The sequence below is a fragment of the Somniosus microcephalus genome, chromosome 11 (assembly GCF_052327205.1).
Source record: "Somniosus microcephalus isolate GS21.2 chromosome 11, FLI_Smic_1.0, whole genome shotgun sequence".
Taxonomy (NCBI): domain Eukaryota; kingdom Metazoa; phylum Chordata; class Chondrichthyes; order Squaliformes; family Somniosidae; genus Somniosus; species Somniosus microcephalus.
The window spans coordinates 92,394,614-92,412,258 of NC_140997.1; the positions used below are offsets into that span (position 1 = coordinate 92,394,614).

Consider the following 17,645-nt stretch of genomic DNA (forward strand, 5'->3'; position numbering starts at 1 on the left):
TCGTTAAGGGCCTCCAGTCCGACTACTCCCGGCAGAGACTGCTCGAAGGCAAGGAGCTCGACCTGAAGACGGCCGTAGCCCTCGCGCTCTCACTAGATGCGGCCCAGCGAAACCTCGAAGCATACGCACGTAACGGGGCCGCGCCATGGTCATTGCGACCTTGGGACATGGGACCGCCGCCCCCGGTACCAACTACTGCAGCGATGTCCCGAAAGCAACCGGGACCGCCGCCCCCGGTACCAACTACTGCAACGATGTCCCATAACCAGGCCCAAAAATGCTATTTCTGTGGCCAGTTAAAACACCCCAGAGCGCGCTGCCCGGCGAAGGCCGCTACCTGCGGGAAGAAAGGCCATTACGCCAACGCCTGCAGAGGGAAACCCGCGAACGCCAGCAGCGCCGCGTGTGAACCGTGGGGGCAGCCATCTTCTCCGCCATTTTGTGCACCTCCGGCCGCGTGGGGATCGGAATCATGGCCGCCGCCATTTTGCCCGCCGCACTCAACCGCCAATTTGTCTCCGGACTCGACCACCGTCTCGTCGGACGACCATATCAGCTCACTCAGCCATACACTGGCCTCCGTTACGCTGGATCAAGCCCTCCCTCATCATCTGTCCAGGTCCATGATGGACATTACGGTAAACGGCGTGCCACTACTTGCCTGTTTGACAGCGGGAGCACGGAGAGTTTTATTCACCCCGACACGGTGCGTAGCCACTCCCTCACGGTCCTGCCAACGCGCCATCGGATTTCTATGGCGTCCAAGTCCCATTCAACGGACGTCGGCGGCTACTGTGTGGTGACCCTTTCGGTTAGGGGCACTGAATATAAAAATTTTAAACTTCTTGTCCTGCCCCGTCTTTGCGCTGCCGTTCTGCTAGGGTTGGATTTTCAGTGCCACCTCAAAAGTGTCACATTGGCATACGGTGGACCCCTTCCCCCACTCACAGTCTGCAACCAACAGCTTTTAAATCGCCCACCGCGCACCACTTGCAGCCTTTCCACACTCAAAGTCCCCCCCCCCTCCCTTGTTCGCTAACCTCACCCGCGACTGTTAACCCATCGCTACCAAGAGCAGGCGGTACAGCGCCGGGGACAGAGCTTTTATTAGCGCTGAGGTGGAGCGACTCCTGAAGGAGGGCATTATCGAAGGGAGCACCAGCCCATGGCGAGCCCAGGTTGTAGTCGTTAAGACCGCCGATAAACGCCGCCTGGTCATCGACTACAGCCAAACCATAAACCGGTACACCCAGCTGGACGCATACCCCCTTCCCCGCATATCTGATATGGTCAATCAGATTGCGCAATACAGGGTATTCTCCACCATTGACCTTAAGTCAGCATACCACCAACTCCCTATCCGCCATGAGGACCGCCAGTATACTGCCTTCGAGGCAAACGGCCGCCTCTACCACTTCCTTAGGGTCCCCTTCGGGGTCACCAACGGGGTTTCGGTCTTCCAAAGGGAGATGAACCGGATGGTTGACCAGAACGCGCTGCAGGCCACCTTTCCCTATCTGGATAACGTCACCATCTGCAGCCACGACCAGCAGGACCATGACGTTAATCTAGCGAAATTCCTCCATACGGCCCAGTGGCTGAATCTAACATACAATAAAGAGAAATGTGTGTTTCACACCACGCGCCTTGCCATCCTCGGCTGCGTAGTGGAGAACGGAGTCATCGGGCCCGACCCCGACAGAATGCGTCCCCTTATGGAGCTCCCCCTCCCCCACTGCCTAAAAGCACTGAAGAGATGCCTGGGGTTTTTCCTCTTACTGTGCTCAGTGGGTGCCCAACTATGCGGACAAAGCCAGACCCCTCATCAAGTCCACCTCCTTCCCCCTGACATCAGAGGCGGGTGCTGCCTTCACTCTGATCAAGAGTGATATTGCGAAGGCCACAATGCACGCAGTGGATGAGTCCATCCCTTTCCAAGTGGAGAGCGATGCATCCGACTTCGCCCTAGCTGCAACCCTTAACCAGGCAGGGAGACCCGTGGCCTTTTTCTCAAGGACCCTCCAGGGCCCCGAGATTCGACACTCCTCTGTCGAAAAGGAGGCCCAGGCTATTGTGGAAGCGGTGCGACACTGGAGGCATTACCTGGCCGGAAAACGATTTACCCTTCTCACTGACCAGCGTTCAGTTGCTTTTATGTTCAATAATAAGCAGAGGGGCAAAATCAAGAACGACAAGATCTTGAGGTGGAGAATTGAACTTTCCACCTACAATTACGATATCTTGTACTGGCCCGGGAAACTCAATGAGCCCCCAGATGCTCTATCACGAGGTACATGCGCCAACGCGCAAGTTGATGGACTGCGGACCCTCCACAATGACCTCTGCCACCCCGGGGTCACCAGATTCTGCCACTTCATTAAGTCCCGCAACCTGCCCTACTCCATCGAGGAGGTCAGAACTATGACCAGGAACTGCCAAATCTGTGCCGAATGCAAACCGCATTTTTATAGGCCAGACAGAGCAAGCCTGATCAAGGCCACTCGCCCCTTCGAGCATCGACTTTAAGGGGCCCTCCCTTCCTCTGACCGCAACGTGTACTTCCTCAACATTGTTGATGAGTACTCCCGTTTCCAGTTTGCCATCCCTTGCCCAGACATGACCAGTACCACAGTCATCAAATGTCTGAATGACCTCTTCGCCTTGTTCGGGTTCCCCAGCTATATACATAGCGACCGGGGCTCATCTTTCATGAGCGACGAACTTCGTCAGTACCTGCTCGCGAGAGGTATTGCTACGAGCAGGACCACCAGCTACAACCCCCGGGGGAACGGCCAGGTGGAAGGAGAGAACGCGACGGTTCGGAAGGCCGTCTTCTTAGCCTTAAAATCTAAGGGCCTTCTGACCTCTCGCTGGCAGGGGGCCCTCCCTGCGGCGCTCCACTCCATCCGGTCACTGCTTTGTACTGCCACTAATGCCACCCCTCATGAGCAAATGTTTGTTTTCCCCAGGAAGTCCACATCGGGAACCTCGCTACCGACATGGCTGACTTCTCCTGGGCCCGTCCTACTGCGGAGGCACGTGAGGACCCATAAAACGGACCCCCTGGTCGAGAGGGTGAACCTCCTACACGCCAACCCCCAGTATGCCTACGTGGCATACCCAGACGGGCGGGAGGACACGGTCTCCATACGAGGCCTCGCACCCTCGGGCGCCCCTGAATCACCACCGTTATTATCCACCACTTCTCCCAACCCAACCCCTGTAGACGGCATGCTGGAGCCCCAGGACCCTTCGCCGACCACTCAGACACCAGACTCGACGTTGGATACTGCAGCACCGCCGCCGCTGCTACGACGATCAGGACGGCATACAAGGCCTCCTGATAGACTTACCTACACGAACTTTTAGTACACTTCACCCCGCCGGACTCAATTTTAAACAAGGGGTGAATGTGGTAAACCACTGTTATTGTTTTCATTGTTGTTCACTACTGTTATCGTTATTGCACATTGTTACCTCTTGCTACTCACTGTGTACCAATGCATGCCTCAGCTGGCTCCGCCTACATGACCTGGTATAAAGGTGGCTGCCCGGCAACCCACTTCCTTCTTGGAACCAGTCGTCCACGAGAGGCATGCTCTGTTCTTTAGTTAATAAAAACCTTTTCATTACTTTCCTAATTCACCGCCTTTTATGGAGTAATTGATAAGCGTATCAAGGAGTCCATCCTTTGGGTTCAACGGATGCAGTATAGTTTACCTGGACCGGGAAACTCACCAGCCTCAAACAGCAGAGTCTGCGACACTCCAGTAGCTACACTGCCAAAGCAGCAGGCTCCCAAATTAGAAGTCAGGCTCCCAAATTAGAAGTCAGAGTCAAACTCCAATTTCAACAGACATTCACTCTCACGAGTTCCCAGGGGGACGCTATGCAATGGGTTGCGGGAAATGCTTGTATAGGAGAAATTCCTCAATCACAAATTTCACTCTCCATTACAAGGCAAGTTATTTCTGACAACTACAAATTAAACTAGACCAGGGCAGCTAGTTCTAGCTGCACCATCTGACAACACACACAAAGGGGGAAGATTCACAAAACAAATTGTGAATCTATTTAGGCTAAAATATATCTTTAATTATAGTTGAAGGCATTGCTGCTTTGGGTTATCTGGAATGCATTACCTAAAAGGGTGGTGGAAGCAGATTCAATAGTAATTTTCTAAAAGGGAAATTACTGTATGTAATACCCACTGGAAATGTTATGTACGCTAAGTATGGTTATCAATCTTTAACTTAGACACTGTATTATCATTGTTATAAATCCCTGGGTTAAAGTTGCCCATGTGAAGGTACGGCAAGAACTTTTAAGGACACAATGTGACTAAGAGCAGACTTTCCATAATTCTGCACCAGTATCAACTGTTGCAGACAGTGAGGCTGCGCAGTCTCCAGGCAGAAACCCCAGGAGGAAGGGGTGGAGTCGGGTTTTTCGAGCGGGAAACGCGAGCGACTGGAAGAGAAGAGGGCAGGAGCTCTGAAAAGAGGGCTCAGGAGGCAAATGGCTGCCACATCCCGTCCCGGGCTTCCAAACTCGGCCGCCGCCCTTCGTATTAGTAGCTCTGCATCCAGAACTCAAAGTGGGATTCAGTGATCGTGAAGAGAATTCAACGAAGGGGTTCGGAGTCGTAAGTCTTGCAGACATTATACATACCATGAGCTCCAACTTAAGCGCGCCAACGAAAGAGTGCACTCGAATTTGGACACAGGGACAGATTCTCCTTTGAATCCATATAAATGGAGAATGTATGTTTATTATGTCTAGATTCATTCTAATGTATGCAAATTTCTAATTTAGGTCATGGACCCGTAATCTTCTTATACTGTCTGACGTTAAAACTATAAAGTAAGATAATTAGAATTAAGCCATTGTAGTAGTGATCTCCTTACTGGACTATAGAATACTGTCTACAACAGAGACCACATCTCACATATATCTAGAGAACCGTGAAGGGGTTACATGTATATATAACTTGTATTTATATAGCACCTTTAACGTAGCAAAACATCCCATGGCGCTGCACGGGAGTATCTTAAGACAAAAAATTTGACACCGAGCCACATAAGGATAAATTATGGCAGGCTTGGTCAAAGAGGTAGGTTTTAAGGACTGTGTTAAAGGAGGAAAGACAGAGAAGTTTAGGCAGGGAATTCCAGAGCTTAGGGCCCAGGCAACAGGAGGCACATTCAAGATGGCTCCTGGGCTGGCAGCCCCTTTCTGACCTGCTCTTCTCCAACTGTATCTGTGGTCATCCATTGCCATCCTACATTACAACAGTGACTCCACTTCAAAAAGTACTTCATTGGCTGTAAAGCGCTTTGAGACGTCCAGTGGTCATGAAAGGCGCTACAGAAATGCACGTTTCTTTCTTTTCCCTTTCTTCCCCCAATTTCCTTTCTTCAACTGCATAAGATACACTGCCTCTGATAGTGAAGGCATTTCAGCCCAAACTACAAGTTTAAAGCTACCCCTGCAGAGTCCACTGCCCATTCCCCGGCGTCTCTTGTTCTCACTGAGCTCTTTCAACTGCTGGAACTTTGCTGAAAGTTGACCTCTATCACTGGATTCCTCGCGGACAGGTCTTCGTTGACTACACAGTTTGACTCAGCGGCTGTGGCGCTGCTCTGCTTTTCAGTCACTTCAACTCTTAAGCTGCGGAATTCTTTTGTCAAATTGGTTTCCGAACTCCTGGACTTCGCCAGACATCGAGACTACGTTTCTGCTTTGAACTACATTGGATTACACTACATCTCTGCACTGGATTACACCAAGACTTGCTTGCTGTGTCTCTATTTCTGCTGCAAAAAGATTTTTTACCTTGATTCGTTCTGCCGGTTTTCAGCTTTGCTAGTCACTGGCTTGTAGTTTTACTTTTTCTCCGCCGCTTTGATCTACGGTGACCTCCAACTTGTGTCAATTTAGCTAACATCTTTCTGCATCATTACCGACTCTCATTCCTACAGCTATAACTTCCATCCTCGAATTCTCTACCCTTCAAATAGCTACTGGACTTCATTCACCTGCTTGGACAGCAGTTTGTCGATGCTCCATACCAGCCGCATCAGCTTTGTCCTTCCATGGGACCTCTGACTTTGACCCTGGTCTCCCTACTATTGTCCCCAACCTATTCCCTGCTACCAGGAAATAAGTATTCCATTAATTATTACATTTAAACAGGTCTATGTAACCGGAGCTCTTCCCGTGTCCACTTGCATGCGCACTTTGGCTACCGCTCCAGACCTGAGCTATTCCACTTTCCCCCCCTATTTTCCTTTTCTCTCGATCCCCCCGACTGCTCTCTCCTGTTGTCATGCCTCCTTTCATCTCTCCTCTCTCGGATACACTGCCCTCCCAAATCCCTACCCCAATCCTTCATTACTCTTTGACCTTCCTACTCTCCTGCCGCCGTCCCAGGCTTGACTCCCTCTTAGATAAGCCCACAGCTTCCCTCTCTGCCTCTCTTGGCATCCTAAGAAGGGCCCATCGAGGCACTCGTCGCTGCCACCTTACGAGCAGCAACCCCAACTGTCCCATCCTACTCTCTCACCGACCTTCCCGCCCAGCGCGCCCACTGGGGGCAAATCTTACCAATCTCCTCCCAATCCAACTCATCCCCCCAGAACTGACACTGTGGACGCTGGCAGTGGGGCAGCCATCACCGACCCTCTCCGCATCTCCCTCAAGAATGTCCGTTCACTTGGGAACAAGCCTCTTGCTATCCATGAGCTTATCGTGGATGACTGCATTGACATCATGGCCTTGACGGAAACTTGGTTGAGGGGTGATGACACCTTACACTTAAATGAAGCCTCCCCTATACCTTCCACCACTTGCCCCGCTCAGACCGTGGTGGTGGTGTGGCTCTCATCACCAAATCACACCTTGGTCTGTCCCCCTATTCCTCCAGCAGTTTCTCCTCCTCGGAGCATCTCGCCTTATTCCACCCCTTTCACCTTTCATTTACAATTCTTGTTCTCTACCACCCACCCAAGTACCATATACTTAAAAAGGAAGTATTTGCAGGGTTATAGAAACATAGAAGATAGGAGCAGGAGTAGGCCATTCGGCCCTTCGAGCCTGCTCCGCCATTCAATGAGATCATGGCTGATCATCCAATTTCAGTACCCTGTCCCTGCCTTCTCCCCATATCCCTTGATCCCTTTAGCCTCAAGAAATATATCCAACTCTTTCTTGAATATATTTAATGAACTGGCCTCCACCGCCCTCTGTGGCAGAGAATTCCACAGGTTCACCACTCTCTGGGTGAAGAAATTCCTCATTTCAGTCCTAAATGGCTTACCCCTTATAGTGTCAGTTTTTATGTTCCCTGCTAGCTTACTCTCATATTCTATTTTCCCTTTCTTAATTAATCCCTTTGTCCTCCTTTGTTGACTCCTAAACTGCTCCCAATCCTCAGGATTATTGCTTTTTCTAGCCAATTTATATATCCTCTCCTTGGGTCTTATGCTATCCCTAATTTCCCTTATTAGCCACGGTTGAGTCACCTTTTTTTGTTTTATTTTTATGCCAAACTGGGATGAACAAATTCTGTAGCTCATCCATTCGGTCTTTGAATGTTTGCCATTGCCTATCCACCGTCAACCCTTTGAGCGCCATTCCCCACTCAATCCTACCCAACTCGCTCCTCAGACCATCGTAGTTTCCTTTATTTAAATTGAGGACCCTTGTCTCTGACAGAGAGTAGGATGAATGGGACTAATTGGTAGCTCTTTCAGAGAGTCGACACAGACATGGGCCAAATGGCCTCCTTCTGTGCTGCATGATTCTACGATCTTACACAGCACTACCCAAACCAGTCAGTCTGTATATAGAGATTATACATAAGATATACAGCACAGAAACAGACCATTCTGCCCAACCAGTCCATGCCAGTGTTCATGCTCCACTCTAGCCTCCTCCAGTCTTTCCTCATCTAAATCTATCAGCGTAATCCTCTATTCCCTTCTCCCTCAGATGTTTGTCCAGCCTCCCCTTAAATGCATCTATACTATTCGCTTCAACCACTCCCTGTGGTAGCGAGTTCCACATTCTCACCACTCTGGGTAAAGAAGTTTCTTCTGAATTCCCTATTGAATTTCTTGGTGACTATCTTATATTGATGGCCTCTAGTTAAGTTCTTCCTCACAAGTGGAAACATTCTCTCTGTATCCACTCTTATCAAAACCGTTCATAATTTTATAGACCTCTATTAGGTCACCCTCAACCTTCTTTTTTCAAGACAAAAGAGTCCCAAGCCTGTTCATCCTTTCCTGATATGTATACCCTCGCATTTCTGGTATCATCCTTGTAAATCTTCTCTGCACTCTCTCCAGTGCCTCTTATCCTTTTTATAATATGGTGACCAGAACTATACGCAGGACTCGAAGTGTGGTCAAACCAAGGTTCGATACAGGTTTAGCATAACTTCCCTAATTTTCAATTCTATCCCTTGAGAAATAAACCCGAGTGCTTGGTTTGCATTTTTAATAGCCTTGCTAACCTGCGTCGCAACTTTTAATGATGTGTATTTGTACTCCGAGATCTCTTTGCTCCTCTACCCCACCTAGACTCGCACCCTCCAAGTGATAAGTGGCCTCCCTATTCTTCCTATCAAAATGTAATACTTCATATTTATCTGTGTTGAACTTCATTTGCCAATTATTTCCCCACTCTGCAAGTTTATTAATGTCATCCAGTAATTTGTTGCAGTCCTCCTCAGTATTGACTATCCCCCCCAATTTGGTATCATCCACAAATTTAGAAATTGTGTTGTTGATTCCAAAGTCTAAATCGTTAATGTAAATTGTGAACAGCAGTGGTCCCAGCACTGACCCTTGTGGAACACCACTACCCACCTTCTGCCACTGTGAATAGCTACTTTTAAATTTTAGATTCTCTTAAACCTCCTCTACATACTCTTCCAACCCAGCACCATTACCCCCTTTGCCTTATGAGAAGTACATGAGATCTATAAAACAAAAGTAATCATTCATAAATGTTGAGGCCTTGTTAGCCATTTTTCAAAGTCACTTGTTTTAGCATAATACTGTCACTAGGACTTCAGTAGAGTATAGTTGTGGGTGTTTGAAGTTTTCATACTGGGTCCACTTGAACTGTGAAAAGCATCCAGCTGTACAATTGCAGACTTTTCTCTTTCTATGTCTGGAAAGAGTATATTGAGCTGGATAACACTAGGATTAGGTACTAGCAGGTCAGTCACTGGTGGTGAGGGTGATTTGAAGTGATGAATTAAGAGCTTCCAAAAGAAGCACATTGGCACAGTATTAAAGTGAATCGGCTTGAGGAGGATGTTTCTTAGAGGGAATTGGTACCATACAGAGTAAGTCTAGTGACAACACTGATGCTAACTTTGTACAGTGCTGCTGAATTTAATTAAAAGGTTAACAAAAGTCGTCTTCTTTAGTCTTCTCATCTGCACAACACATGCAAATGAGGACGATATCCTGGACTTTACCAACATGTACCAGAGTCAGGTAATTAGAAATACGCAGGCACACATATCCAATTTGTCAGGGAGAAGAGTGGATAAGCCTGCCCCCAAGTTTAAACTCATTTGGACCAGATCAAGCAACATACAAGATCAGCCAGGTCCATAGCAATTCCCAATTCATCACGAATAAAAACAGAAAATGCTGGCAATACTCAGGTCAGGCAGCATCTGTGGAGAGAGAAACAAAGTTAACATTTCAGGTCGATGACCCTTAGTCAGAACTGGAAAAAGTTAGCGATGTAACAGATTTTAAGCAAGTGCAAGGGCAGGGAAAGGGGGGAGGAATGAACAACGGGAAGGTCTGAGATAGGGTGGAAGGCAGGATTGATTAAATGACAAAAGGTATGATAGTACAAAGCAAAAGGAGATGGTAATGGGACAACAAAGAAATAAGAGAGAAGTCTAGAAGAGGTGTACATGGGAATGGCAGAATCATCAACAGCTGCCATGTGAAAAAATAGGGGCAGAGGTAATGGTCTGAAGTTGTTCAACTCTGTGTTGAGTCCAGAAGGCTGTAAAGTGCGTAAGCGAAAGATGAGGTGCTGTTTCTCGAGCTTACGTTGAGCTTTGTTGAAACAGTGCAAGAGGCCAAAGGCAGAGAGGTCAGAGTGGAAGTGGAGCGGAGAATTAAAGTGACAAGCGACCGGAAGCTCGGGGTCACGCTTGCAGACTGAATGGAGGTGTCCGCAAAGCAGTCACCCAGTCTGCGTTTGGTCTCCCCAATGTAAAGGAGACCGCATTGTGAGCAGCAAATACAGTACACTAAATCACTGTTTAACCTGGACAGTGGGGAGGAGGTAAAAGGGCAGGTGTTGCATCTCCTGCACGTGCACAGGAAGGTGTCGTGGGAAGGAGATGGGGCGGGGGTGCTGGGGGTGATTGAGGAGTGAACCAGGGTGTCGCGGAAGGGCAGTCTCTTCGGAATGCTGAAAGGGGAGAGGAGGGGGAAGATGTGTTTGCTGGTGGGATCATGCTGGAGATGGCAGAAGATGATCCGTTGAATGTGGAGGCTGGTGGGGTGAAAAGTGAGGACAAGGGGAACCCTATCGTGGTTCTGGGAGGGAGGGGAAGGGGTGAGGGAAGTAGTGCGGGAAATGGAATGGACATAGTCGAGGGCCGTGTCAACCACGGTAGAAGGGAATCCTCGGTTGAGGAAAAAGGAAGACATATCTGAAGCACTGATATGGAAGGTGGCATCGTCAGAACAGATGTAACGGAGACAGAGAAGCTGGGAGAATGGGACCCAGACCTGAAATGTTAACTCTGTTTCTCTCGCCACGGATGCTGCCTGGCCTGCTGAGTATTTCCAGCATTTTCTGTTGTTACTCCAGCCACTATAGTCTGACTCATGTCGTATACTGTCACATATAATAACACCAGCTCAGCCTTGTGCGGCTGCATCAAGCTGTGTATAGACCCTCGGTACGCAAACACCAAGTGTCACTAAGTGCTGAGGTTCTATCTGTCCCCGGTGTTGCAAAGGATGGTCTGGCCGCACTGCCGCAGAATGCTCCATTCAGTTGTTCAGTGCCAGACCACCTGTCCTTCGCAGAAAAGTTTGCACAGGAAAACATCTTTGGCCACAAGTCAATCAAGCAGTGGTCTACAGTACTGTAGGAGTGCTGCATTGTCAGAGGTGCCATCTTTTGAGGCATCTGGCAAACATTTAACCCTCAGACAAAACCTCCAAAACAGGTCAGCTGGACATTCGCCTCGTTGTTGTTTGTGGGATCTTGCTATGCGTAAACAGCCCACTGCATTTTCTATGTGCAAACTGCGACTACACTTCAAAAAGTATTTAATTGGCTGTGAAGTGCTTTGGCACACCTTGAGTATGTGAAAGGGCCTATATATTATAAAGAGTAATGGCTGTTACATCATCAAACACAGCAGTCATGTTGGGCACAGCAAGGTCCTACGAGTAGCAATGAGACTGTTGACCCTTTAATCTGTTTTGGTGGAGTTGCTGAGGGACAAGTGTTGAGCAAGATACCAGAAGAACCCTGCTTTTCTTCAAATAGTGCTATGGAATTATATTTTTAAAAAAGATATTGAAATACCCCAAATGTGCCTTAATACTTAAAAATATTAGCCACAAAAAGTACATTTAATGTGCACTTTTTTGGGTTGCGGGAAAAATATGGACAGGCAAAGACTACAGATGATAATATGCTAATATTTATTAGCATTCTCTAAAGCTGTCCTAGATGCAACTATGAAGCATATAAAATGTATGTTACACTTCAATTACAAAAGATAATGCAGTACATTCATCTGGTATGATACAATTATAAATTTTAACCCATTAGATCTCTCATACATCCAAATATTACAGCAGTTTCAATGCTACTTAATCACGACTTTTTAAACAAATTTTTCTACACCAATTTCTTCATGCAATTCAAGGCTTGAAAAAATTAAAATGCTGTCAACACAGCAACAAATAGCAAATAAAGCGATGGGTTCAAGCTTACGAAAAAATGACTTAAGGAGTGTTTGTCAGACAAGCTGCTTAAGTGACTTCAGAGGATGAAATTCTTGGGCATTGCAACAAGAATGCACTGAACTAATGTGAACAGATACTGCGGTTTTATACCATTACAGTAGCCCACAAATAAACCACTACATGTATAACAAGCCTGATGTGCTACTAAACAAGTTGCAACACTGAAATTTTTATCTAGATGGCCTAGAAGGGATTTTGGTTTAATTTAGATTATGGAAATTAAATTCAGTTCACAGTTAACTTCCAGAAATACATTACCCAGAATGTTGATTCGGATCATGAGTTGCAGTTTCAAAACAAGTGGTTGTCAAAATTACTTATTCTCGTATACCAGATCAGGAGACGACAATGGGAAGTCATCCGGCATCTTAATATTTGCACCTTTAACACTAGAATTATTTTCATTCAAAGGTGCCTAGGAGCAGGCTTAGCTAAATGGATTATGTAGTTACATAGCTTCCACACACCATTTGGGGCGGGGGGGGCTCAATTTCTCATTCAATACAAGATGTTTGATTGACAGCTCAGCAACCAGTCATTGACACACGGACCTGAGGGAGAGGTCAACCTTGCCTGTGTGTCTGTCTCTAAAAAAAGACAAAGACAAACAGTTAGAATGAGTCATGAAGGTCTAGTTTTCTATGGCTAATGCGTATAGAATTGGCCACCAAAAATGATTGGGAACCCAAATAAATCCTTCAGGAATCAACCTGAACTTCACTATTTCTCCCATTAGGTCCCTGGGGGTGTATATAGCTCGAACTGGAGGCAACTATGTGCAACAGATGTATTGTTGGATACAGAGTGCAGCCTTGGCAGTTTACTTACTAACCTGCTGTTTTGAAAAACTTTTCACGTAGAAAAGTTTCTTTCCCAAGAATTTATATTTTTGAGGCACAAAAGACTATTTCTGGATCATCTCTATCCTTTCTACAAAACCCTCAGAGTCTGGACAATAAAACTAGAATTCTATGGCTAGCTGAAGCGCTGGTTCTGTATTCCTTGTATTTCACAACAGATCTAAGGAAAGTTTAATTTATCAACGATGGTTGGCAGTGCAACTGAAAATATTTTTACAATGAATCATACAAAGTGCTTGTTTACAATTTCTTCAGAATTAGCTCTTCGCATACATTTAGAAAAAATTACGACTTCTTGAAATTTTCGGTTTCCCTGATCTAAACATTAGATGTTCAAGTGTACGAATCGTATGACGCAGATTACAAAAATACTCTATTTTTCCAAAGATAAATTTATTCTTTTACGGACGTTTCTGCTGGGACTCCATTTAGGTTCCAAGTTGAAAGATATCTTTTCCTGGGCGAAAGAGAGTTCACACTGCTTAACCCCTACATTGCTGCCTCCTTTAAAGCTTCATTTAATAACCCAAAGTGCTCATCTTTTTGATCCATCTCAGGTTCAGTGATACAGCTTCATGTAAAGACAAAATCACTCACCTTACTACTGTTGCCACTGGACTTTTAAAAAATGTGTTTATGGGATGTGGGCGTCGCTGGCAAGGCCAGCATTTATTGCCCATCCCTAATTGTCCATGAGAAGGTGGTGGTGAGCCGCCTTCTTGAACCTCTGCCCCTTTTACTTCCTTTTTCACTTCCCCTCTGAACTTTCGATATGTTAGGTTGGGAGTTCCAGGATTTTGACCCAGCGACAATGAAGGATCGGTGATATACTTCTAAGTCAGGATGGTGAGTGACTTGGAGGGGAACTTGGAGGTGGTGGTGTTCCCATGCGCCTGCTGCCCTTGTCCTTCTAGGTGGAAGAGGTTGTGGCTTTGGGAGGCGCTGCTGAAGAAGCCTTGATGAGTTGCTACAGTGCATCTTGTAGATAGTACACATTGCAGCCACGGTGCGCTGGTGGTGGAGGAAATGAATGTTTAAGGTGGTGGATGCGGTGCCAATGAAGCGGGCTGCTTTGTCCTGGATGGTGTCGAGCTTCTGGAGTGTTGTTGGTGCATTGCTACCAATACACTACGGGATAAATGCAATTGTCAAATATGCTACTTGAAAGATGCTCTTAATTTATCTCAAATTCTTTCCACCGCCACCAGTATTTCACCCTAGTGCTATATAGCAAAAATGCTCCCTCCAGCTACAACCTACATTTGGAAAGTGCAAAATCTCTAATTGCACTGCTGGGTGTTTTTCACTATTCAAGGGGTCAAATATTGAAAACTTCGCAGACTTTAGTGCACTAGTAACAAGACTGTTGCATACTGCTTCTAAACAAATTAATCAATTCTTTTTTTTTTTTTTTTTTTAAAACCTTTACTTGTCCCCCAAAAATTAATTAGAGAAAATGCACTGCAACTTCAAGAAGGGGGGGGGGGGGGGCACACCCTTTTAGGGTAACAGCAGTAATAGAATAGCCACACATCCTGTACAAACGGTACAATTAAATGATATGAATCACACCAGCACTGCACATTTAAAAAGCATTTGATTATTTTTGGGGCAGAAATGCCCCTTAATTCTGAGAACATGCTAATGACAGCAGCAGGAAATGTAAAATATTCAGTTTAATAAAAAAACGTTTTAAGTAGTGACAGTTTGAAAATAACTTTAAAGCAATGTTTATCCATTAATTGATCGCATTTTGGAGGAGACTGTGGGTATTAACTGAAGAAGTAAATTCACAAGAATGTTTTCCTCAACTTTTTAATCGACATGGGTAAAATCAAACACAATGACCAAGAAATCAATTTATTGCTTCATCCTTGCTACAGAATGTGTTTGGCAATTTTCTTCTTTAAAAAACTTTTAAAGTTCTTGAAAAGTTGTCAAACATCCAACAATATTTATGGGCGCATTGCTAACGAAAAGAACACAGACAATTTCTTAGCTGCTAAAGTTCTATCTTGCATCAACAAGACCTTTGATCCGAACTATAAAGGGTAATCTGTTTTCACTGTTCGGACCAGTCAGTCAGTGACCCGTCACTGTAACACTCCATCGAGTACTTTATGATACAAAGAACAGAATATAAATCAGTTAATTACCTTTCAGCTGATCAGCCACCACACTCTGCGTGCCAACCCTCTCCATCACTTTCCCATCCTCCTTCGGATAACGTTCGTCCAAGTACTTGGCCGTAACCTCAGAAAGGTGGACCTTTCCGGCCACCCCAAGCTGTTCCATCAGATTGGCCAAGTTCACATCGTTGGACCAAACGTCAAACTTGAAGCGTTTCATTCCCAAAATGCCGCACAGAACGGTGCCCGTGTGCACCCCGACCCTCATGTTGACCATCTCTTTCTTCTCCTGGCAGAACTGCTCGATGGCCTGAATCATGCCCAGTCCCATCTCGATGCAACAGTACGCGTGGTCAGAGCGGGGCTCAGGGCAACCGGCCACGCAGTAGTAGCAGTCGCCCAAGGTGCTTATCTTCTCGCAGCCGGTGCCTTCACAGAGACGGTCGAAGCGTCCGAAAAGGTCGTTGAGGAGGCCAACCAGCAGGTGGGCGGACTTGTTGGCGCTCATCTTGGTGAAGCCCACGATGTCGGCGAAGAGGATGCTGACGGGCTCCATGCGCTGCATGGTGAAGGGCCTGAAGATGATGTGAGCCCTTTGGATTGAGGTCTTCTTCTTCTTGCTCTTGGGGCTGGAGGTCGAGTAGCGCTTGAAGGAGTTCTCGCTCTCGTCGTCCCCTTGCTTCATCAGCTCGTCCGCCACCATCCTGGGCATGACCGAGTGGATCATGCGCTCCTTCAGGGCTTTCTCCACTTCCAGGTCCTTGCCATGCATGATGGACTGGCCCACCTTCAAGAAGGTGGTGCGGGAGCGCACCTGCGACATGGTGAAGAGGTGGATGCCGACGGCGTGCACACAGGCGTGCAGGAAGACCTTGGCCAGAGCCTCGAGCAGCAGGTTCTGGCTGTGGCCCTGGCCCGGCGCCCAGTGCCACTCGGTGCTGCCCAGGTGATAGCCCAGCAACTCGAAGAGCAGCGAGTAAGAGACGCCGAAGAGGAAGCAGAGGTAGAGGGGCAGCGGCATGACAGTGTAGAGCAGCAGCAGCACCTCCACGCAGATGGAGAAACTCCCCACCGGCGACAGGTAGGTCCAGCAGGGAGACGGGCCTCGGCTGTCGTTCCAGCTGCAGCCCATGCCGCTGGCCGGGCTGCCGTTGCCTCCAACGGCTTGGAAGCGGGTGGCCAGCGACAGGGCGAAGACCAGCAGCGTGAAAAGCAGGGAGATCCTGACGTAGTGGCGGGAATACAGGCCGCTGAAGGTGACCGCCAAGAGGCCGGCGCAACACAGCATAAAGAGCAGGGTGGGCGCCAGGAAAGCGGCCGCCAGACCCCGGCCCGCCTCCCTCACGCTGCAGCCGAAGTAAATGGCCCAGAGCAGCGCGGCCACCATGAGGTAGAGCAGCGCGTACCTGAAGCGGCGCTGGGTCTGCGGGAAGCAGCGCTCCAAGCACGCGTCCTCCAGATTGCGCGAGTCGAAGGCGGGGTCCCACCACTTGTCCGACGCCCGCTCGAAGAGCTGAGGGAACCTGAGGCGGCGGCGGCGAGGACTGCGGGCCGCCCGCTTGACCGACTCGCCCGAGCTGCAGCTGGACGAGATGCTGTACTTGGTGGGCCCAGGGCCTTGGTGGTGTTGTTGCTGCTGAGGCTGCTGCCGGGGAGGAGCCGCCGCCGCCGCCTGCTGCTGCTGGTTGTGGCTCTTGATCTTGACAGCGACATGGTTACAGTCCCCGCTGGCGTCGCAGTAAACCTCGGTGCCGCGCAGCTGCTGGGCCGCCATGTAGAGTGTCCGCGACCCGCCGGGGAGTGTGGAGGGAGCCGGAGTCGGCGCCCCGCTGCTAACGCTGTCGCCGTGTGGTGGTGTGCAGTGTACGGCCGCTCACTCGCTCCATCCACCATTTCCGCCGCAGCCGGGGCTGAGAGGAGGGGGCGCCACACATCCGGGCACTCGCCGCCGGAAACAACGGCTGCGCTCGCTCAGGCGCGCGCTGCTCTTCTCGTTCCTTTCACCAAATCCCACTCGCCAACCGTCACACAGGAGCGTGCCTGGAGCCCGGGCCACGTGATACCGTGGGCGCGGCCTCCACTGCGCCAGCGCTGGGGATCAGGAGGCTGAGATGAAGCGGTGGCTCAATGGATAACTCCACTACTTAAGGTGTTGGGTAAGTTCATCATTTAGTATGCTACTAATGGCTCAGTGGGGTAAGTCCATCACTTGGAGAGGATGCAGAGGAGATTGACCAGAATGGTACTAGGGATGAGAGACATGTCCCCAGTTAGGTGGGGAGACTGGAGAAACCCCTTAGAGCAGCGAAGGTTATGGGGAGATTTAATAGAGATGTTCAAAATCTTAAAGGGTTTGATGGAGTCAATAATGAGAATCTGTTTCCACTGGCAGGAGGGTCAGTAACCAGAGGACACAGATTTAAGGTAATTGGTAAAAGAACCAGAGGTGATGTGAGGAAATTTTTTTTTACACAGAGAGTTGTGATCTGGAACGCACTGCCTGAAAGGGTGGTGGAAGCAGATTCAGTAGTAACTTTCAAAAGGAAATTGGATAAATACTTGAAGGGAAAATGTTTACAGGGCTATGGGCAAGAGCAGGGGAGTAGGATTAATTTGATAGC

General features: G+C 48.2%; 1 protein-coding gene across 4 annotated transcripts in view; it reads right to left on the reverse strand.

The window, feature by feature from the left end:
• Window positions 1-17,086, reverse strand: part of adcy9b (adenylate cyclase 9b) — a 168,172-nt gene extending 151,086 nt beyond the window's left edge. For all 4 annotated transcript variants that reach the window (XM_086001011.1, XM_086001010.1, XM_086001009.1 and 1 more), the window contains exon 1: window positions 15,052-17,086. In XM_086001011.1, coding sequence (XP_085857137.1) covers window positions 15,052-16,798 — 1,747 coding nt within the window. In that variant the 5' untranslated portion in view covers window positions 16,799-17,086. The remainder of the gene's footprint in view (window positions 1-15,051) is intronic.
• Between the last annotated feature and the right edge of the window lie 559 nt (window positions 17,087-17,645).